We start from the raw sequence: 24,399 nt of genomic DNA, 5'->3' as shown, positions 1-24,399 counted from the left end.
AAGCAAACCATTTACACCCATGATATATAAACTTTTTTAAAAATTATTTTTCTCCTTTATTTATTTAGCTTATTGCTACAATACAGCTAGCTCCTGTTCAGTTGACCAGGTCATGAATATTGTGTAAATTGAATGTCTGTAGCTTCCAGTGTTTGGGTAACATCTCTCAGTGTAAGAGCCAGGCACGAGATCAGTCTGGATTTGAGGCATTTTTAGTACAGCTCCCATTTAATCTCTTATTTCAAAGAGACAGACAGACGTGGCTTAAAACTCCAGGCACTCTGTCATTACCCTAGTTTTTTTTCCCCCATAAGTGTACAGTAAATTACTGGTTTCTGACATCTCCTGATAGTGTGGTAGCTATGACAGAAATGCAATTGTAATTCATGGTGTCTTAACCTTGAAGTGTTTTTTGTTGCTGTCTTTTGAGTGGGAATAATGTTTTTGGATGTCTACGGATTTATTTTAAAAGCCATGGCCCACATTTTGTAATCAGATTTTGTTTTTTAAAGCAAAATATTTTGCTTACACAAAATATATCCCTTAGTAGGAGAAATAATTAAAAGAAAAATATTTTAATAATTTCATCTATCAATGAAATTTCAATAGCGATTAGAGGAGGGAAACAAAAGGATTCCTTGACATGGTGATGTAAACTGAAATAAGAAAAACTTCTTTTTCAGGGAACATCACTGTGGTTTCATGGTGGGAGTGATCAGGTAGTGCTCAGGGCTTTTCTTTTTATTTACATCCTTCTCACCTGTTTTCTGCTGTGGTCTCAGAAAAAGAAACGGAGCATTTCTCTTCATTGGGAAGACATAGGATAGCTGCAGGTTCTGCTGATCCAAAGTGAGAGCCCTGCTTGTCACATTTTATGGTATCTATTGAAAAGAACTGGACCTATTCCCAGATGAGTCTTTGGAACCATTTACCATGTCTTGAAATGCATTTCAATAAACCTGCAGTCCCGGGTGGGCATTAATCAGCTGGTGTGACAGTGCTGTAGCATTCCAGCTATGCCTTTTCCTCCTTAGTGTACAAATACTCCCTCACTTGCAGGGGAACATTTTTGTTCATAAAGGTGGCACTTTTTTAAAGGAGCTATGACTGTGCAAAGTAATGGCAGGATTTAGATGAAAAGTGTAACTTTGTTTTTCTAGAATATATGTTTAATGTTCAGGTGCTAGAAATGAACAGCTTTTGTAAATAAAATTCTGTGTCAGAGGCACACTTCCTCAGTCCAAAGTGATACTGGTGGTATTCTCCAATCAGTGTTTCAGAAATATCAGTTAAATGCAGTTTTTTACTCTTTTGATTTATAGCAAAGTAGAATTAGACAATGAAATTTCTGTTCTGATATAACTATTTTGGGAAAATCCAAATAGGCACAGCATTACTATCTTTATTAATTACTTCATGTCTTTGGTTATGGAGGGACAACTATAAACCAGGAAATGTCAAAATAATTGCTTTTTAATATGCAGTTCTTGTAGCCTACAAAGCTCAGGAAATCAGGTTTTTTATTGAAGCTGCACAAGGGTAGTATACAAAAAGTAGGAATATTAAAAGAATGGAGAAGTTGAAAGAAAGAAAATGAATGGGACAAAATCTCAGTGGATCTTCCTAGTTCTTCTTCCTAGTCCTGTTTTTCCTTGAAAATTATTTGTTGTGTGTGCAACAAAGCAAACTCAATAGGTTAGGTTAGCTGCAGGTATAGGGGCAGAAAAGCCACTTTCAGAAAAATACTTTGATTTATCCTTTAGTTATTTTTGCCCTGTAGCACAATGTGATATTGTTTTGCAGTGTGTGCTTGAAATAGTACTTAGAGTCTGCTTGCCTCTGGAGTGTGTATGGTTTGGGTCTTCCATCTTCAAAAAGGATAAACTAGAATTTGAGACAAAGAAAAGGTGAACAAATCTTATGAGGGGAAAACCAGATGAAATTAATTTTATGACTTCTAAGAGCAGCAACAAAACAGAATCCAAGAGGCTGGTAAAAAAGGAAAAGGTTGCAATTTACATGTCAAAGACATAAAAGTCCAAGAAGTTTGTGGAGAGATCTGAATTGTAGGGCACTTCCAGCACAAGAAGAACAAGGTATTTACTATTTGGGGATATGTTTAACCTGAGGGTTAGAGAAAGATTTTTAACCACTAGAGTGTGAGTCTTATGGAGCATCTTTCCAGCCAACTTACATAAACCCACAAAGATACTCCCCTCCTCTTTCTGAAAATCTTTCTGACAGAGGTTAAGTTACTACTGGAAACACTGGGGAATTGGGGGAGCTCTTATGATCTGATGAAGTATAATTGTTTGCAAGGATCTCCTAACACTGCTTTTTAACTTGTGGTTTAGTTTGTTAGCATTTTACTAATAACTTTGATAGCAATTAGGTTGCAGTCAGTTTGTCAGATCTTACATAGGGTTTCAGTAATGAGAAAAAAGCAGCAAGGTTCATGTGCTCTGAAAATCAACGTTAAATGCAGTATTTGTGGAATGGAAAAGAAACAGGGCCAAGAGTATACTGGCCCTTAGGAATTTGGCTAAGGATACAGTCTGTCACACAGTATTTTATAATACTTATGTTAAATTACTATTTAGATATATAGATTGTGGGAGATGAGGTTTTCCATGACCGTCTGAGCTCAGGTTTAGATGGACTGATGCAGTTTGTTCCAATAGCACAAACTTTTTTGTTTTCCTCCAAAGGAGAGCATGTTTGTACACAAGGGGTACACGGTGTTTGAACCCCTGATACCAGCAGCTTTCATGTTTAAATACACTCCCTGCTGTTTATCAATAAGTTTAGTTTTAATATGCTACCAACAGGATGTTTTAAGGTGGGAATAAAGGCAAGTCTTAGCTTCTACAAGTTTGTAATTTATCTAATGCAAGTTTTCTTTGAACCTTCACATCTGTTTATGTCATTGTTTGAATTCTTGTAAAAATTGTTGTGGCGCAGCACAACAGTTTCCAGAAACTGGAAACATGATTTCATATAATTGTTCTTTTAAGCAGCAGCATGAAATAATTAGTATGGGGTACTTTAATTGGTGGTATCCAATTGACTTTTTATGAAAGACTTGAACTGTAATAAAAGCAGAGAACACAAGTTGGTTGGTTCCTATAACCCAGTGCTGTCATCTTTGGGGAAAAGAAGCAGCAGCTCTGTTGTGTATTTAATGGCAGATCCAGTATGTATTAGGTGCTCAGCTTTTGGAGTTTCTTCTTCTTCTTTTTTTTTTTTTTAATCAAACATCTTCTGCGAAGGATTTTTGACAGGAAAATTATAGGATTGGTGCCCACTCTTAAGATTTATGTTGATAATTGAAGCTGCTTCTTCTCAATAAAACATAAATGCAGCTTAAATAACTAGCTAAAAGAAAAGGAAGATGAAAAAAAAGAAAAAGTGTAGATATGTAGAAAGATTATAACTTGGTTGTCAAGGCCATTATACCCCTCAGGCAGTTGTCACTAAATCTGTGCTTACTGCTCACTATGGGCCAGTCAACTAATCATGCAACTTCTGTCCCTTTCTGAGCTAAGCAGTGCTATGAAATTTGCTAGAGGAATGTTACTTTATAAAATTCTAAGATTAAAAAAAAAAAAATAGACATTTCTGTTATTTATCTTCTCCAATATCATCCAGCAAAGATAAAAAATATATATGAGCATTCCTGGATGATCCTGAAGGATTTTTTTCCCTGGCTAGGGTTTTGAGTCTCAGTTTTCAAGAAAGGTAGAGGTCAGTCTTTATGCTTTCATTCTGTACAGTGCTTGAAGTACATGTACAGCCAGTTAAATGTCAGTCTGGAAAGCTTGCATACAATGTATCTGACAATGGTATTTCATTTATTTGTGGTCTGGGCCAGGCTGACAGAAACAATAGGAGGCTTGTACTGTATTGTGTGCTGGCTAGCTAGAATTGCCTGTGAAAATACAAACACAGTACATACTAGCATATGTCAAAACTTTGGTTTTTAAAAGGCTTCTTAACTGCCTTTTAAACATCTTACATTGAAATTGACGTTTTATTTTTCCAGAGCATCTTAAGAGCAATTGATTTTAGCTCTGTAATCCTTTGTTTCAACGCCTTTCTTTGGGAATTACATAGGAAGTGAGTAAAAATATAAGGTTTTTAATCCCTCTGTAGGCATTTTTACCTTAGGAAGAGGGATTTGAAATTGGCCAACACACTTGTGAGGGCAGAAGTATTCGGTGAGGGGCTTTTCACAAAAGCTGTGTGAAAGTTTGGGATGGGTAGACACAGATGCAGCTTTGCAGTGACTGAGATGTGTTCTCAGGGAGCACAGAAGTCTATTAGAGGCTTTTCTAGCTGCTGCAAAACACCAGTGCTGGTTGACACAATTTTCTTGTGCTCCTTTCACTGGGTTTGGCCTGTGCCAAACCTCTTGGAGGTGCTGCTTAAAATTTTGTGTTTGGTGATGTGCAGGCTTGGGCTGCTTGGGCCAGCAGAAGGGTTTGGAAGCTTCCTGGCTTCTGCTTTTTCTACCCAAACCTTATCAGAAGAGGAGGTTTATTGCTGTTTGAAATGTTTTGTGATCAATTTAATGATTAGTAATGATCATGTAAAACTACCCTGTTTTGCTACATACAGAATGCAAATGTATTTCAATGTAGTCTGGCCATACTGACCGATTTTGGAGTGTGTGATAGTGCTAGCTGATTAGTTGAACATTTAATTATCTTGACGTGAAGAAAATGTGAAATAAAATGAAAATTGCACATTTTAGGATAGTTTTATTTTATATACATATATAAAAATATATATGCCTGTATGACATAATTAGCATGTATTTAAAACAGCAGTCCCTGGAACTCTCCTCTTCTTGTCTCCTTTCCTTGTTTCCACATCAGTTTATGGTCTATTAACCTGCAGTGAATAGATCTTGTGTTTCTTGTGCTTCCCAGCTGTTCAAACGCCATGTTATTAATGTTAATAAAGAATCTTGGCATCTGAGATTTTAATAATCAGGAATTAGTGACCCAAGAGACTAGTTTTTATCCATGGCAAAGTTGTGCTTCAAGAAAGATGAAAATGAGGAAAACAATAATTTGAATTTGAGTCAACATTTTAAAACCTTGAAAGTTTTGATAGGTGTTCCCAATTTGGAATTCTTGGGTACCTGGTAGCTTATCATATTTGTCTGTGGTATATATCTATTCATACTATTGCTGGGATTGTTTGTTTGTTTTTTGGAGTTTTGGGGCTATTTGGTTTTTTTTTTAATTTGTTTTCTGTTTTCTTTTTGTTTGGGTTTTGGTTTTGTTTTTTTTTATGCAAGTTATCAGCTTGAATTTTTAAATAGTCTGAAGTTGAATGCTTTTCTAGAAGAGCATCTTGTTTAAAAGTACCTTGTCTAGGAGGGTATCTTATTTGATTGCAACTTTTTCTTTTATGCTGGATACTCTTGTCTCACAGTTTTTTCTAGATTGGAGACATCTAGAATTTTATAAAGCAAAAATTTTCCCTGATGCACAAGGCATAAGAAGCATCCAAGCCCTCCACGAATTTATACTTCTATGGCACTGCTTAACAAGGAACTTAAGAGATGATAGTACAAGTGAAATAAAGCAACTCTGTGGGCCTTGGAAATGTTAGAGTTACTCTGTAGACATTGCATGAATTAATGGCCCTTGCAGGAAGTTGCATGAGGTTGGCTATGGCTATGGGTTATGGATTAGAAGTACCAGTTCTGCTGGTTGAGGTGGTCTGATCTCTGTGGAGTGTCTGCAGGACTAGTTTTTGTAGTTCTGGATGTGCATATGCATGTATAAATTTATGTGCATGAACAGATCCATGTAAAGATGGATGTGATTTAGGAATCTGGTTGTCCTCTAGTATTAGGTCCCCTGTTGAAAAAACGCTTTTGAACATACTCACTTGGGAGAACCTTGCACATAGTGAAGTGCACTGAGGTTTTCTTTTGTGTACTTTAGGATGTTGATAGCTGCTCTTGTCAAATGGTGTGCTGCAAGGTGATGGTTAAGTAGCTGTTTTGCAAAACACCGTGACTGTCCTGGCAGTGATTTCCTAAGAAAACTTTGTTTTCTTACCTTGCAGGTTCCCGTCTTCGACAGGAGGATTTCCCGCCTCGGATCGTGGAACACCCCTCGGACTTGATTGTTTCCAAAGGAGAACCAGCCACTCTGAACTGCAAGGCAGAGGGAAGGCCCACCCCCACCATCGAGTGGTACAAGGGCGGGGAAAGGGTGGAAACGGACAAGGATGACCCGCGCTCCCACCGGATGCTGCTGCCCAGCGGATCTTTATTTTTCCTGCGCATCGTGCACGGGCGCAAGAGCCGGCCGGACGAAGGGGTCTATGTGTGTGTGGCCAGGAATTACCTCGGGGAAGCCGTGAGTCACAATGCATCGCTGGAGGTGGCAAGTAAGTGCATTTCCCTCCTCCCCCCTTCGGTAACAGCCGCTTGCTTTGATGTTATTTGAAGATAAAAATAAGTGTGAGCTGCCTCTGAGGCAGTGACTTGAAAGCAATGAAGGAGTTACACGGTTAATTATTATTTATGCAGAGATAGCAAAGTAGAAGGGGAGTCAGGAGATGTATCATATCACTGGAGAAATTCAGATGATTTTGTGCGTTCTTGCTACTTTTATGCTTCCGTGAAATTATGATTGCTTTATGTTTGTAAGGGTTTGTATATTAGTTTCAATTTATACATGTTTTTTCCTCTCCAGATAACCATGCAATTTACAGTGTGTAATAGGAGGCAGGATAGCCAGGATTTGATCTAACAGGGTGGTTGTTGTTGTTGCACAAATAAGCACTAGAAAGAGGAATGGCAGATTCAGAAACACAAAATTAATTATTTTTTCTCTAAAAGAACTGGCTCACAAAGTTATCTCTCTGGTTTTAAGTAGTGGCCAACGGAAGGAGCAGTCAAGTATGTTCACATCACTTTGTAATGCTTATCTCTTCCTGTATATCCTTTAAACTCTACTTGTTGTAGAGGAAGAGAGTGTACATTAAAGTGGTTTAAGCATTCATATGGAGGGCCAAGCGTAGGTCAAAAAAAAATCAATTTTGGGGGTACTAAAGTATGAGAGGAAGCCTTGCAATTCAAAGTTAGATATCTATTTTGAAGTGGCTTTTATAGGCTTCCTTTGTAATGTGTAGCAATTCACCTGGTATCCGGTTGAAGAGCAGCACAGAACTGGGTGAGTCACTCTGGAAGCACTGATCTCTGTTGACTGAATGATTCATGTTGTTAAGGAGCTCTGAAGAGGCTCCTATCTCTTAGATAGGTTAAGTGCTACCATTGGTGTATAGTTTTAGAAGAAGGGTTTATAGATTTTCATAAGTCTCACAGCAGACCAAGGAAATAGACTGTAAATTTGTGCATTTGCTTGAGCCCTCTGTCTGGTCTCTCACGTTCAAGACAATCCCAAGGACTTTTCTAACTACATCAGAAAGATCTCAAGCTTCACGTACAACAGCATCGATATACATGATTAAGATCATGTTGTTTCCTTGTTAACCACTTTAGTGATAAAAGTAATCAGTGTCTGGGTAGCTGGAAGTATGCTTATCCAGTAAATGTGTAAACTGTTTGAATCACACTTACAAGATACCAGATATGGCATTTGGGAGTAAGTGTAATTTTGAGTGGGCATTAATGGTTGAGATCTTGATTTTTATCTAATTGCTGTTTCTTTTATAGCACTTCATGTTGGTTCTTAGAAGGGTTTTAATGTTCTGTGCTTGTTTCACGTTATTTTGGTTTGTGGTGTACCTTGAAGTGATGTTGAAGTGCACACAGTGCTTCTGTGTCTTCCACACTTCTCATCAGAACCCAGAAATGTGAGGTGGACTTGAGGGATTGCTGCACTGTGCATGCATCAATTCAACTGGTACATAGCTATTAAATGTGTTTGTCACCCCTGGCTCAAACAGTTTTCATGTGATTATAGTAGAGAGTCTTACCAACAGGGCTGAATGCAAAATATTGATATTGCCACAAATTTTTTGAAGAGTTTCAGCCAGCCCTTGAGACAAAAAAAAAGACTTCTTTTAAGTGTGGAAATGTACACCATTTAACAATAACGTAGCATTAAATTGTTAATCCTCCTCAAAGTGGAAGTCACTAGCCCTTGTATCAAGGGCTTTTATCAAAAAATAACCAGCAACAATGCTGTAAAGAAAAGTCACAGTCTATATTCATAAATAAGATTTGTAGGTATAATGAGATACACTTTCAGTTGCATACCAGGACATTGTAGACAAAGAACTTTAACAGTAAAGGTTATTATTTTAGTGGAAAGGTACTGATGTGACAGTGCAATAGCACCAAATCACTTTAAATAGCACAGAAGAGGTGAGGAACAAGGAAAGAGTTGAGGGCTGGTGGAATAAATTTGCATTAAATTAAAAAGCTCTACATTATAGGTGTAATGCTATCATCATTATAAACTGGAGCTGCATTCACAGCTGCAAATCAGCAAACTGCTCTGTTTAGCTCTCAGTACACCTGTGCTGAGCCCCAGAGCATTTACATTTGTATGCCTCTAGTCATACACAGTTGCTTGTTTAGAAATCCTTATGTTCTAGTTTAATTTTTGTGTGTTTGCAGAGTCAAATTGCCTTTGTTTGGTTTCTACTTTCCACAAGTACAGAAGATGATTAAGAGTACTCATTATATGCTTTGATGCTACAATTTTAGCCAAAAACATTTGTGAAACAGGAGAGAGCATCGTGTTTTGCAGTTTACCTGCAAGATCTTGACTGGAAGAGGCAGCTCATGTCTGCACCAGTTTGTTTTACAATGTGATAGGAAATTTATGGCTTTTCTTCCATCATCTCATATAGTAACACATTGTTAGACAAAGTTCCTTCGCTTTCCAATGGATGTTGTGCACTTTACTTTAGATGCAGGTTAATATGAAAGTCAGTTTTCATGTCTGTTATGCCTTCATGCAATTATTTTTCAACTTTTTAAGCAGTTCCCATGCTCATCTTTTGAGATCAATCCACAAAGGGAATTTGTTGCCTATGTAGTCAGGTGGACATCTTCCTTAAGCACGTTGTTCTCAGATTCCACAGTTGCAAAGAAGGAAATGTCGGGGGATTTCAAAGCTACAGATTTCAGAAGATTGCACTGTATTAAAAGCTGTTTTATCTTTTTTTAAATACCTGTGTATTTTAAGAACTTTCAGAGCAGCTTTAGATTTGATTACCACAGGGGAGTAGTGACTTAAATCAGAATTGAAGATGGTTTTCTATCTGCTTTATCCTCTGCTTTGTCACTTTCTAGTTATCAGCCTCTCCTTGGTGACTTTACTGACATTTGCATGTCATTTAATCCAGAGGATGCTGCCTTTTCTTCCACTGATATATATCTAAGCAATGATAGTGTTAGTCCTAAATTAATACCATTGAACATGACCTAAATAACATTTATTATCAGCAAATTGAATTAAATAAGCCTCTTATTCAATCTGTGGCTCCTGTGACCCCTTCCAGAATGTTTGAAGGTGTCATGTGTCTACTCACATCATTAAGGATTTGTTGTGTCTTCTCCATAATCCTATTTTATTTTGTATAAAATATTTGTGCAGCTTATTTGCTTAAGTTTCTCTGGTTATTTCTTTGAAACCAAGCCCCATCCCCTAAAAATCCTTAAAACAAGATGATCCTCTGACTGGTCAAGAGAGGTATCCTAAATCTACCAAACCTGTGCTTTAGCCAGCAACTTGATATTTCAAGAATTAAAATCTTTCAGACACTTTGGAGACGAGTAAAACTACTCTCTGTTGCACAGCTCTGTGCAAAGAAGCTTTGTAATTTAGTATTACTTGACATTTTCTTTGTAATTTACATCTGTGATAAATGGGAAGGAGATAAATTTGCATAAAATCTGAATCACAAGTCAGTCAAATAAGTGATCTAACTCCTGTTTAACTGGGGGATTTTTTTTTTTTTAAGTTGACTGGCTTCATCTGTATTTGAAATTCCATTTCCACAACATTTTGAAATGGAGACTGGCTGTATGTGTTCAGAGTCAATTTGCAGAAGCATGCAGTTTCTGCAGTGTAGCCCAGAAGGGCTGAGTGATGGGATAATCAGGCTGGAGGCATCCTCCAGACTGAGGCTGCTCCAAGTCTGTTTCCATCCCTCTCCCTGACTTCCTGAACTCTGCCTTTTGATCACTGGAGACCTACTTAAATTAGCTCCATGTTTTGTTTTGGAGGAATGTAACTGGTTTTGGATTACTGCCTACCAGTGACACGTTCTCCGGTGGTGAAAGGTCCTAAGGAACGGGGACAGGGCATGTCCTTGTCAGAATGAAGCTGGGTAATTCTCTCTATAAATGTCAGCTTTTACAGGTGGCAGAAGAAAGTGGAGTCATACTTCATCCTCAGAGTAAAGGCTGAAGACTGTTTTGGCTATCATATAAACAGTTGGAAAACAAAGTCGTTTTTCAGAGTAGGGGAATAGAAGCAGTTTTGAAAAAGTGCATTAGCAGACTGGAAAGCGGCTGCAAGCTGCTTCACAAGCATAAGTCTCTCAGGATTGTCTGGTGAATGAAACCACCTGATTAAGACCAAATTCAGTTACTGGTGTGTGATAGTTTGTTTCAAATTTTAATTTTTTTAAAATGTTGTTCCATTTTGAGGAAAATTGTATCCCTGGATCTTGTGGATGTCTGTTAAGTAACAATTTTGTAGAAGCCTACTCAGGTCAAGAGTGGCAACAATAGCTGCAAGGGTATATTCATCTTCCTTTCTCCACTCTAAAGATTTTTCAGGCTGTTAAGAAAAAAAACAAATGCAAATGAAGTTGTTTATGTTTGCTAGTCAGGGACTCTGCAAATCTGTTTTTCAAACCATATTTCTCTGAGATAAACTTACTTCTCTTTTGCCACAAGTTCTTTCCCCTCGCACCTTGCCTTGTCAGAGAGAGTTTTTAGAGAAGGGGTACATTTATGACCAAGGTATTTGGCACGATTCTTTCATGTGTAGCTTTGTCATCACCATAACATAATTTCCAGGGCATGCAAGATGATGGCTCTAGTTCTAAAAATGCTTTGTTACAGTTTTAAGATTATAGAATCTGAAGATCGGTGATGACTTCCCTGTAGTTCATTTTGTTGTTATGTAGAATATGAGCTGCTTAATTAGCTGCATTAATGCACTTTGCATTAATTTTAGGCAATATACAGCCTTCCTGAGTTATTGTAGTGTTACCTGCAAATTATGCAATATTGTCAAAATTCAAACAATAAGTTTGTATAAATGGACCTTATGTGTAATCATTGGGACGTTAAGAGAGTGAGACAAATACCTCCCTTCTGCAGTTGCATGAGAACAAATAAAACATTTTGGATACATATCAGAACTTCCATCATTTGAGGCACCCATGTGCATGGCAAGCATGTGCTGTTTATGTTGTTTACAGTTTTATTTGGCAAAGTCTCACAAAAGTCAGGGCTTTGTTTCAAGTGTGTGGTTGGTTTTAAGGTATCACAAAAGGTCTGTCTTCTTTGAGTCTTTTGCTTGCACTCATGAAATAAATGACAAAACAATAGAATTACTGGCTGTGCATGCTCTAGATGGGGTTACAAGGTTAATATATGCATTAAGGAATAAACTTATGTACAGATTTAAGAAAAAGAAAACCCTAGAGATTTTTCAAAAAACAACAACCAAAAAATACTCTAGGGAAAACTAAAGCAGTGAGGTTTGACTGGAAAAGCTATGGCTTAAATAAATATGCTTCTACCTGTAAGTTTGATATGACAGAACTTCATTCTGTTATGTCTAAGTCTATTATTAAAGGAAATTTCCCTGTTTATTATCTAAAATGCAAGTTGTATGTATATTGATATTTGTAAGTTAGTTCTTAAAAGTCTTAAAGATCATGAGATTTGTATTTTAGGGTTTTGGTTGTTCTGTGGGTATGTTTGGAAGCCTCTCTCATAGTACACCTGAAGTGCTAAGATTCACTAGGTTTTGGAAGCAGACTGAGAGGACATTGATTGCAGATGTGTGTCAACATATTTGAGCATTATAGCTAATTCTGTATCAAAACAGTTCACAGGTGAGTGTTACTGTCAATGGAGAACAATAATACTTAAAAACCGAAAAATTTTCATAGATGCTATTACATGAGACTTTCAACCACTGTGAAAACAGAGCACATAAATTAAAGATTCCTATTCAATCCCTATTTACTCCTGCCAAGATCAGGGCAAAATAATGCACACTTTGCCTGAAAATTGTTCTTACATGTCTGTATTTTCCCAGAAACTATGCAGAACAGAGGAAGTTAGGAGTACAGTTCTTGATGGGTTCTGATACTGTGAATAAACAGATTATTCTTAAGCTGATGAGTAATTTAGGATGTTACAGCAGCCATGCTGGGATGGATGATTAAGCAAAATTAGACGTTTTATAGTCTTGCCAGAAATTGCTGTGCAGCTCAGTGAGTTCATAAATCAAACAATGTGGTGCCAGTCTTTTCCTGGAATGGCAGCTCTGATGGGTAAAAGATTATCTGAAACCGTGAACCAAAACTGGGGAATCTGGCTCTTCAAATGAGGTGAAAGCTTTCCTTTGCACATTTTGTCATCAAGTGGTTAGTTTCAAAGAAAAAAATGGAATTGAAATTATTCAGGTTGAAGGGTCCTACTATATCAAGCATGAGTCTGAGACAAGTATTTAAGTGTTTTTCCTGAATCCAGCTAACATAATGAATTGATACCAAAGCTCTCCTTAGTTTTGGTATCCAGAAGCCTGTGGAAAACAATTTGGACTCTTAACATCAAGTGTAAATGCAAATAAAGGCAGATATCCTAATTGCATGAAGAAGGAGAAGGACATTTTGATACTGCAGTTTGTTTTCAGTGTCTGATGCTTGTTTTTCCTCCCTTCCCATGGCATTAAGTGATGTGCTGTTCAATAGTTCTCCACCCTGTGTGTGTGCCTCTGGGCTGGGAAGGATTGGGCAGAGTTCAGAGGGAACTCCTTAATGCAAGTTATCAAATTAACTGGGACCATTGGCTGTCTCCTCTTTATTCCTGGTTGTGAGCTTCCTCTGGTCCAAGGGAGTCTTTATATGGTGTTTTCATGTAAAAGGTGCCTAGTACATTTTCTCCCAATTTCTGCTTTAGACTCTTGATCTTTCTTCCCCCACCTCCTCCCCTCCTCCTCCTCCTCCCCCAAGACATCTTGGTGGAACTAGATGAAGTGAAGATCATTTCTGTTTTTATAAGTGTTTCCATTTCCTAGCTGATGGGACAGGACATACGCCTGTAGGCAGAAGTATAAAGTCAGACAAGTAAAATGCTGACTAGTACATTGGTTGTTCTGATGCTTTTTTCCCCAGTATGACACTTTAAAAAAAGTTTTTCTGAAGTTCTTAAAGACTTGATCTGATTTACTATTTGGAAATAAATTTGCGTTGTGCCAATACATTTTGTATATGAATTCAGACTATTTGGCAAATACTCCATATTAATGACATATTAATTTATCATTCCCCAGAAAACAAAAGTATCAGCCAAGCTTAAATTTTTGAAGAAATTAATTTTTATTTTTCCTTTTTTCTGTCATAAGGTTAAAACCTGTCTTTGAGATCATACTGCTGACAAAGACAGATTTGCATCTTTGTGTCTGTGAGCTGTTTTGATGAGAACTGTCTGACTTGACTCGCATCCTGTATGTAAATTGATTTCAGCTGATCGCTTTGAATTTGAAAGAAATTTAATTTGAAAACTGCCCCGTTCCAGTCCCTGAGGTGGTAGATGCTTCTCTACGTCATCTGTTCAGCAGTGCTAAGTCAGCATATGTCTGTTCCTCTCCTATTTAAACTGTGTTCTCCAGAGAAACAGAAATTCCCTTTAGACCAGGCACACATCTGCTGACTCTCTCCTACTAGCAAAGCAACTGAAAAGATATCTTTCCTGTGATTAAAAGAAATATGTCTGGAGGCGCTTAGTTTTTGTTCAATTAATCAAAGATTAAACACATGTGGACTCTCTAAACTGGGCTTCTTTGTGCTTCCATGCTATCAAAATTGACTGGGGAGAGGAGCTGGGTGGTAGAGCTGGCTAGACTGAAATTTAATTTTTTTACCTATATACATGCTATATAATTCAGTTCCAAAAGGTCACAATAAGGCGGAGGGAAAAAACACACACAAAAATCTTGTTTGTTAGTTTTGAATTAATTTATAAGTTGAAAATATTTGAGCTTAAGGAAAAAAAAGGGGGAAGTGTCAATATTTTTCGTAACACATGCTTTTAAAAGAAAGATTAAAAAAAAGTCCTAGGGTTATGTGATTGGGCTACTTTATACATAGTTGCCATTTTGGTAACCATGTCCAGATGCAAAGGCATTTTTGGTCGCTTTTGTTCCTCAATTCCTGTTAGTAAATGCTTTCCTGGCAGAAACTGTTAGTGTTAAAAGTCTGGTTTTCAGCTCAATGACTTATCCTTACTTAACAATAACACTTCTGATAGATTGTTTTATAAAAAACCTGCAGGCTTTTCTCTGATTTTAAAACAAATGAATGATTTTTTTCACCTGAAAGTATATGGAATGCAAAAAAATCCTGCAAGAGTAAGATGGCAATAATTAAGCAGATTCCTTGAATACCATGCTGTTCTTAAATTTTTCATCAGACACTTGCAAGTCTCTCTTGTAGACATCTTTATCTGAAGAGAATTTGTATGGCTCCAGTTTTATTAGTGGAATTAGTTCTTTGCTGTAGTGTGTGATGTGGTTTTAAAACAGAAAAGGCTCCTGATAAAGTGACTTTACTGAGGTTTTTTTTTTGTAAAGTGGTGTCTTCTAGACTGGTCTTTGTAATACCTATGATTTTGGTTTCTTAATAGACTGTTTTTCTCAAAATATATGAAAACTTAGCTATATTTCACTTTCTGAATAACATAAAATCCAGTGTAAAGGTCTGTCCTTTCATAAGTAGGCATCAAGCAGCATTTGGTGGCAAGATACTTCATATGATATCAAAGTTTCTTCATAAAATAAAATGTATTAGACTTGTAGTAATAATTATTGAAGAAGTGACCACTGAAATATTCAAAACTTCCATCATAGAATTAGCTAGTAAAATACAATAAAAATCTCAGTATGTGAGATTTTCACTCTGAATGGGATGAACCAATCTTTTGATATTAATGAAAGGTGTAATGTTAAGCATTGCAAATAATTTCATTTCAACATGGTAACTGAAGTAATTAGGTTTTTACACCCAAAAATAGTCACAATATTTTCCCAAAGTAGAAAATAACATCATAAAGGTTAGCTCACTTTAGTAAATTAATGTTTATACAGAAGAAAGAGAATCAAGGGATACTTCTATTCCAGCACTTTTGCATTGTTTTCCTTTTGCAAGAATAGTCCTCTTTCCTCCATTTATAAGTAGGTGTTTCAAAAGAAGTTCTTGAAGGCATTTTATAATATTTAAATATGCCCATATTTGGGAATGAAGGTGATCTTACTGTTGCTGTTTTCTAGACAGAAAAACTGAGGCAGGAAGAAATTAAATCTTCATCTCAGACAGTCACAAAAAATCTGTCAGCTCTGGAGAGATTGGGAGCTCTCTTGCAGTTCTGTTTGTTCCTCACAAGACTGCTCTTCATTGCTCTGTTTTAAGGACTAATTGAAATGTTTCATGGCAATTTTTAGCACTAACTACAAATAACTTTGGAAACCCTTTGAAATGTTCCAAAAATTACCCCTTTTGGGTGGTGCTGGGATAAAAAAATGAGTTCTCTAACTTGTAATTTTCCATTTTCCTGGATTTATTCCTCTAGAGCCTGTATTGCTGATTCCCTATGGCAATGGGCCTCCTTATTTTTTTGTTTTCTCCCTGCCAGCTGCTCATGGCTCAGATGAATATATCAAGATGATTGAGTCTTTAACCCTCTGCTGCCCAGACAGCAAAGGCCAAAAACTGAAATATGTAGGTGCTGTAGAAGATGCTGGAAACAGGGACACTTGCTTTTCTTCTTCCATTTTGCTGGGATTAGGACTGCTGGGATTAGGACTGCTGGGATTAGGACTGCTGGGATTATTTCCTGCTGGGCTTAGGACTGCTCCTGCAGAAGCACATGAGAGTCATTGATTTTAATTTCACTGATGCTCAGGGAAGGTGTCTGAAGTCAAGGCCCTTTGTTACATGGACTCAGTGAGGCACTCAGTGCCATGGTTTAGCTGATAAGGTAATGCTAGATCAGAGGTTGGACCTAATGATCTCAGAGGTCCTTTCCAGCCTAGTTTATTTTATGGTTCTGTGATAGAGGATGTGAAGATTTGTGTGCAGGCCAGGAACTTGCAGAGTATCTGCTCTGGCAGTGTGACTTTCCATTGGAGAAACTGTAGTCTCCATGCAGCACTGGTGCTGCCCTGTTTGCTGTAGGGATTTTTGGGGCACCAGTTTACTCATGATCTTTCCTGATTATGTAGTAGGTCTGGCAAAACTATCTCTGGAAAGCTCATCACAAAAGGTGTGTGAGCTCAAGAGCCTGGTGTGGTTGTGGTCCCTCCTCTGGCTTAGCCCAGTTTGGGGCAGATGCTCTGCTTGCTCCAGCTCTGCCCCACACAAGCTGCTTTCTGGACAGGCATCTTGGGAATGTGGGGAAGTGCTGGAAGTGTTACACTTCCATTCCAGCCCCTCAGCCATTACCCACGTCCTTTTGTTCCTCCCTTTTGTCCTCCACCCTACTTCTCCTCACCCCCTTTCTCTCTTTCCCGCTCTCCTGTGGGCTAAGCAAATTGTTTAGCACAGTACATGATGTGCAGTCTTTGCTCTAGGCCATCGTGGGATCCAAGAAAAACCATCTTGCAGAGCTGGATTCAGCCTTCAGGCTGTCAATTAGTTATCCCTGTTGTAGAGGGAGAATTGCAACTCATGCATATTTCTGCTCTATGTCATGGAATAGATGCAGAGCTTCAAAGTTAGGAGGGTAGAAAATGGGAGCAGTAATTAGCAGTTACAGTCCCTGGTTTTGCTCCTTCAGTGTGCTGTCATCATTTAAATATTTTGTTACTGGAAAGAAGAAAGTAAGCTTAATTTTTTCCTGACTTCAATTATGACAAAAAAGAAACCTGATTTAAACCAGTCTTCCTAGGGGATTAGATGAGCGTGAGTAGAGCTTGTCCATAGAAGAGCAGTGTAAACTAATGGTAAAAAATTGACTTACTTTTCTTCAAATTATCTGACTACTTTGTGGAAAGAGTCAAGCAGTGACCCTTTCCCCTAAACACACATACACAGACCCACTGGATTGGTAGATAGAGGTGGAAAGAATAGGCTTGCATACTTCAAAATGCATTTACCCAATAATCATCAGTCACAATTTGCAGGATTTGCACATAAGACAAGTAAGATAAACAAGATAAAAAACCTAGATAAAACCAGTAGTGGTAAAGCGAAGTCCACTCTCCATAATTGAACTGAATGGCCTGGCAAGTATATGCTTGCATTGAAATGCCACATCATATGTCTGAACATGAAAGGTATATGTTCAGAAGTTTTGCATTAGGGGACTGTAGTCTGTTAAGGGAGTGATGCTTAACAGGATCTGGAATCATATTAGATAGTCTAAGAGGATTTTTAATTGAGCTGTGAAATACAAGTACAGAGATAAGGTACAGGTGACTCATCAGTGAGACGATTACTGAATCCACTTGTGCTCAAAAAAGGACATTGGAAAGTTGGAACAGGCTCAGAAAAGTTGCACAGATTATTCCAGATTTCAAAAGTTTGGGATACATGAGAGTTCTGCTCAACCTAGTGTAGTTTTATTAATGCAAATGTTTAGAGTTAACCTGAGGCTACAAGTCAACTCATACAGTATAGAAATGCCAAGGAGGACTGTAATTCCATTACTGTAGATGCAGGGATTCTGTCTCCATTAAACTATATATATATATATGTGTACTACCCTTACCACAGCTACAGCTTGAAAAAGGTATAAACAATTCTGTGCCTATGAAGTAAATCAGTAGGTAAAACCCAGCTTATTTTGCTGTACTTAAGCTTTCATACTGCTCTGGGAAGTTAAATCAGCACCAGGGTTTATTTCAGTACTGTTATTTATTTTTCAATTAAGATTACAGTAAGGGAAGCCACAGGATGAGAAAGTAAGTGTGCAGTTTGCTGTTCAGACTATTCAGGCTTCCTCTGAAACATTAGTGTCTTGAAGAAATACTGTCATTCTTTACTGAATTCAAGCAAAGCAGAAGAGGCAGAAGAGAACTTGAGAAGTGTTGTTGGAAAAGCAGTAGCTTTCAATAAGCTTTTCTTTCATTGGGAATGTTATTTCCTTTGGTCATATCATACTGAAATGAGGAAATGTGTATTTTAAAAGTTTTGGGGTTTGTGTTTCTTTAGTTTTTTTAAATGTTTCCTTGAGGTATTTGTATATTGAAATGAACTGAAACACAAGACTGCATGAAACTCTTTGTGGTATCTTTAGAGTTAAAGAGGAGAGCAGAAAGTTTGAATTGGTCTGTGGTCTGCATCCAAAGGCATTAACTATTCACCAGAGTTTAGTTACTGTCTCTGTCTGTAATTCATCTTGATGGCATCTTGTGAAAGCTATAGACCACCAAAAGAGCAGGAAACAGTTGAAAGGAGCTGGTTATGCAGTAGTCTTGCTCAGCAGATTTTGTTTAAAATTGTCTTGATGTGTGCACAGCACAAGGTAGGTAAAGTTTTTTTATTTTTTTTTAATTCCTCAGCCTGTGGGCACTCAGCTTCATCATATCAAGCTGGGATCTTGTAAGAAAATGAAGAGTCTTGCCCAGTGGCTGAAGGTGCCAGTCCCTAAAGGCTTCATGCCTTCTCACATTAATCCTCTCTTCACCTTTTTCTGGGGGCCCTTAAAACTGTAGCTGTTTTCTGACAATGCTCTTTGTTATAGCTGCAGGTTTAGTCCTAAATTGGCCACCTTATGTCTTCTCTTCTGGATCTCAGGGTTTTGGTGTTCTTTGGAGTGTAGGGTTGGGGCAGCTGCAGGTGCTTAACTTGGGAACAAAGGCTCCTGAAGCTGCCCAGAGGGCTTAGGGAAGGAAGGAAAGGCCACTAACAGGGCAGGCCTGGAAATAGGATTATTACCTAAAAGAAACCAAAGAAACTCTTTTTAATGGATCTGTCCAAGCTAGGTGAAATTCTGTGCATGTGTTTTTTCCAAGGATTTATATTTTTTAAAACTGTGTTGACAGCCCCTTTGGAATTCAGTAACTTCTGCCCCTCTAAAAGTCAACAGGTTATTGTTCCTGAGGATGTGTGGTGCTGGCTCTAAGTTCAGCACTGGCTGAGACCTAAAGCACAGGAGGGTATGTTTAAGAGTAATGATCTCTTGAGTCTTGACTTTTAATTATATGGGCTTCTGTCTGTCTATGTAAATGATTTGGAGAGATAATAATTACTTCCCTTGGAGGGTATTAGTTTGGCTAAGATGATTTGTTGAGATATATGGCTTAGTCTGCCTAATGCCTGTTGATTATTTGCATCTAATTGCTCCCACTGTAGATGTATTGGAGATTCTTCTGGTTGATGAGTTGAAACTGAATCTGAAATATATGTGTGTAGTGGGAATGAAAAATCACAGGTAGGCTCTCCTATAAGCCTAGAAGACTATCACACTTTGGAACACATGGCATTGCTTTTTTTAATTACAAGGGAAACAACTGCATGGAACTTTAAGATATGTCAGTGTTCATATAGATCCAATTGCTTGAAGTAATATAATTTAAAATTTTTATATAACGTTCTTTTGGCCTTCTAAATTAAAGGTATACTAGTATTATGATTTAAATTGCTTAATTAAGCATATTTGTGTGTATTATATAAGTTTTGTGCGTATCTTACTTTAAATAAAAATTCTGCAGAAATTCATTCAGGCATCTTGTTGAAAACTCTGTTAATTTAATACACAGAGAAATTCTACCTTAAAAAATAAAATACAAAATACATTTTCAATTACTGCATGCAATAAAGGTCTTTTATGGGCCTGTGCAGTTTTTTTTTTTGTATCTTAGATTTACTGTATCATCTATAAAAGAAGTAATATGGCCACTATAAAAAGTTATGGCGGGCTTTGCAGCTTTATTTTTAAGGCTTTGATTGGGAAATGGTACAGATTTCACCTTCTTGAGGAACTTCAAGATGTGTGTGGAAAAAAGAGAGCCTCTACAACAAGACTTGGGAAGGAATAGTGCTACACTAGGGCTCATTAGAGGGAGAGAAGCACTCTTTATGGAAGAGGATTTCATTCAAAATATGTTGGAAAGTGCTGTCTGAAAGCCCTCTCCCTTTTTATGGATTGAAATAAAGTTAATGCTGGCAGATGCTGTGCTTTGTTGCAGTGGGGAGAAGCAGTTTTATGGTGATGGGAAGGTAATTGTTTCTTTGTGACAGCCATGGAATATAAGGTAGGATGGTTTCTTTTGATAATGTAGTAAAATTTTTTCTAAATATTGTTTAGCATGCAATTTCAGTGCTGGTTGTTAGGATGGTCAAGTTACACAAATGCTTTTGGAGCATGCTTTGCCATTTTGTTTAGAAAAATAATAGTCCTGATAATTTGGAGCTAATTCATAATAAAAGGTTCCTGGGTAGAGAATTACTGTTTCTCTTGCAGCTTTGTTCAGGGGAAAGGATTAGTGGTGGTGTGAAATAAGACCTGTTAGCCAATAAAAGTCTCTGTGGGACGTGCTGTGTATGTCCTGGGGAAAGCTGGCTTTATGGTGTGACTGTGGGCACCTAAACTTGTTCATTAGTGCAGCAGAGGCCAAATCCCTGCAGCTCTGCATCCAGTGCTTGTAATGCACAGGAAGATTTTGGAGGGACTGTAATGTGAATTCTCCTTCAGCTCCCATTTCAGCATAGATGTTATGATAAATTTAAGGGGGCAGGGAATCTTGCTGTTCAAAATACCTGGATTCTAGTTCAAGGTGGTTAGCAAATGGCTGTACATGAGTACAAAACTGATTTGTGTTTAGTCATTAGGTGATACAAACATGCTCTTCTGTGACTAAGTGGAGAGAAAGTTAATTTTAAATCCAATAATTTCTCATTTATTTAATCGTTTTCTGGTAAGCAGGATACAGAAATGGCCTGGGGTTTTTTCCTCTTTAGTTAAAAATGGGAAACTCTAATGTGAACAGATTTTAATTTATTTTAATGATGGGGAGAATATTTGGCTTTTATTCATGGAATCCTGTGCTTAGCTTTTACCTCAGCCTTGGGCATACTTCCAGTAAAGGAGCTGTTAATCTCTATTATTACCACTATTTTTCATTTGTCTTTTGAAGACCTAGTTATCTTGAGAAACTTGTCTGTCCTTAAGGTTCACTTTTATTTGCTATTTTTCTTTCTTTACAGATTTTTGTTCCCCCAGCTGGGGTTTATCTCTCCATGAAGTGATCTACATTAAATTAGTCTGTATAAATAGACTGGCACAAAGTCTACAAAGTGTATCTTGGTTTGATATGGAATATTTGCAAAAGAAAAATAAATTACTTGAGGAGGAAGGCTGTGTCTACAGCCGAGTTCAATCAAACTTCTGCACATTCATAGCCTATGTCATTAGGATAATGCTAATTACAGAGGCAGTGTTGTATCTCTGGGCTGTTTGTTACTCCAGGTGGGCTGTAGCCATCTCTGTTGGGTGGTGTGTTGACAGTTTCATGAAGCAGCAGATAACACCTGCTGGAAGGGACCATGTTACTCACCTTGCTTACTTGACTTTGGCAAGCTCAGTGTAATTTTTGATCACATCAGTCAGCATTTAACAAGCTAAATAATGGAGATATTTTCTATTTCAGATAGTACAAAAATCCTAGATACTTTGCAGTCAGTGTTTTCAGAGTGGTCAGCACTGGTCTGTTCTTTGGTTTGTGTACCATTAGTACAAATTTCAGTTTAGTTTGTTTTATATTTGAAACAAGCAGGGGCTCTCAGTGAGGTGTTTGCTGTGCACTGTCTCTTTCTACAGACCTCAAGAGAAGATGATTGATTTGAATTGGTGTGATTGGTGGCCTTGCATGTTTACAGCCTTTGAACATGGTTGAATAATCTGTTTTCTAGTGCGCATGAAGGTCTTTTGCAGCAAGGTTCATTTATTAAGAATAGTAATTAAAAATAAACCTAGAAGTACTTCTAATAATGTGTTCAAAGATGTATCTTTAGTGGCCTCAGAATCACCATGCTTGGAAGGTTTCTCTGGAGAATGCATCATCCAGGTCCCCCTCCTCAAAATCTGTCAGCTTTTAATCATATGGAAAGAATTCAAAATAATGTCAGTCCCAAGCTATGCCTGAGTTTATAAGGGAAAGTAATAGATTTCAGCTTGTCATAAATCTGATGCAGTAAAGAGACTCTCTTAGCTGTTCCTCATAACTTCACCACTTGTTTTCTTAGGGGGGAAATCAAGAGATGCACCCATAAAGTCAAGATTGATCCAGCAAGTCTTTTTAGAGTTGTACTCTTTCAGACTTCTCTGAGTGGATTTTTGGTTTTGTGTGTGAGAAAATGAAAGTTCTGGTAAATGCAGTGTAAGATTGCCTTATGTTTTCTGGTAATTAAATGAGATTCTTTAAAAATATATTAATTTTTGGTTAAAAATGTAGAATGATTATTTCAAAGACATGAAGTAGACAAAAGTCTAAACCACATGCGAATACAAATTTTTGTTCAGCCCATGTTACACCAAGCAACAGGAGAAAATACTTAATTTCCTGTATGAATTTTGCAAAAATACGAGTTTCAGATGTCACAAATTACAAGAAAAAGGTCACCACCCCTATTCTGGTTATAATGTCTTTGGTTGGCTTACTTATATTTACTTCATTGTGTTCATATTATAATATGTGACAGTTTATTCTCTTCTTATCTGTAAGAAAATTCTTCAGTATGAAAATATAAATTGAATAATTTTATCCTAATGCATTTTTTGGTTTTTTTTATTTTTCCTCCTAGAAGAGAATTAATTAATTTGTCAAACACTCACCACCACCCCCTCTGCCCTCCTTCAGTTTATAGGTATAAATACTGAGCAAGTCAAGAAGGCATTAAGAAAATTTGCTTGGTTTTCACCCTTTTCTGTACTGACCATAGAATGAAATCCAGCATTCCTGGTATCAAATAGAGCTTACAGCCTAGTCTAGGAGTGAACATGTTGAAAGAGAGGGTAGGGAGAGTTGAACAAGCTGCAGGGAGTGGAGGGTTGTACTTTTAAGGGGCTGCTGTAGACACTTTTCCAGGCAGAGGTGGCAAGTTCCAGCCTTTGGATATTGAGCTTGGGCTTTGTCCTATGATTTCTTCCCACCAGTTTGCAGCTTGTTGTGCTTCCCACCTGAGCTGGCAGTCTGAAGTGAGTCCCAGACATGGTCCAGAGCTGTTTTACTGCTTGGGTCTCCAGGATTTTTCAGTTCAGATGCAGACTAAACCACCCTTCTGTGCCAGTCCCGTGGAGCTGTGCCACAACTCGCTCTGTGTGTGGCAAGATCAGCAATTCCTTGTACAGTTTGTGTGCATGGATATTGTCATGAATGGCAGGAAGATAGAGGAGATGTTAATGGCAGTGATTTTGTCTAAAATAAATAATCTGACTATAGTTTGGAAAGGTTTATTTTATTATCAGTTTTATGTGAGAGTGCTCAGCCTGGATGTCTGTGTACTTTGTTAAGCCTGCAAAGAAAATTTACCAGTGAAGGGATTGGCTGTAGCTACTCTGGTTTGCTCTATCTCAATCACAACACATAAACTCAAACCTGGTGTAATCTATCTAATAGCTGCAAGATATAACAGGTAATTAAATATTTGAGAGTTTATATAGGCTCAAAAAGAACAGCAGCAGAAGCAGACTATTCCTTTTCAAATGCTTACTCTTTCTTTGTAAGTCTTCTCAAAGAATAAAAAAAACAAAAGGGGATTTCTTACATGTAGACATGCACAGCCAGCACAGGCTATTTTGAGTGCACAAGCAATTCCAGTACTGTGGAGTTCACTTCTCTGGATTGCAGCTGCTGAAGTATTGGCTGCATTATCCCCATCCTGCAGTTGCTCTTGTTACTGTGTGGCTCAGAAAGGGGGGACTGGAGGATAACCTCATCCCTTTCCTCTGTATGTGCAGCCCCACAGAGGTGGGGAGGTGGCTGATGTGACATGAACTGCTTTTCTTGTAAAATTAGGTCAGATGTGCTCTTATGGTTACTGCTTAGCCAAGTTCAGAGGTTTTGGTCGCAGCTCTTTGCCTCCGTCCTTCCCTACCATTATTACATCCCTGCTTGGAGGCAGCCTGACTGCATGTGTGCCACCATCAAGGCAACCTGTTTTGAGAAAATCTGAGTTGGATTGTGCTATGTAAACTGTGAAGAATTGTTT

The 24,399-nt window shown here is 37.7% G+C and overlaps 1 protein-coding gene across 8 annotated transcripts in view; it reads left to right on the top strand.

Moving 5' to 3' along the window:
• The window catches only part of ROBO1 (roundabout guidance receptor 1), a 687,918-nt gene that overhangs the window by 429,223 nt on the left and 234,296 nt on the right, over positions 1 to 24,399 (top strand). For all 8 annotated transcript variants that reach the window (XM_071433703.1, XM_071433709.1, XM_071433705.1 and 5 more), the window contains one exon: positions 6,085 to 6,411. In XM_071433703.1, the coding sequence (XP_071289804.1) occupies positions 6,085 to 6,411 (327 nt within the window). The remainder of the gene's footprint in view (positions 1 to 6,084; positions 6,412 to 24,399) is intronic.

Source organism: Agelaius tricolor, unplaced genomic scaffold (assembly GCF_023055355.1).
Source record: "Agelaius tricolor isolate 1412-34295 unplaced genomic scaffold, bAgeTri1.0.p SCAF_9, whole genome shotgun sequence".
Classification (NCBI taxonomy): Eukaryota; Metazoa; Chordata; class Aves; order Passeriformes; family Icteridae; genus Agelaius; species Agelaius tricolor.
The sequence above is the reverse complement of the archived record's forward strand: the minus strand, read 5'-3'. Positions and strand labels throughout refer to the sequence as shown.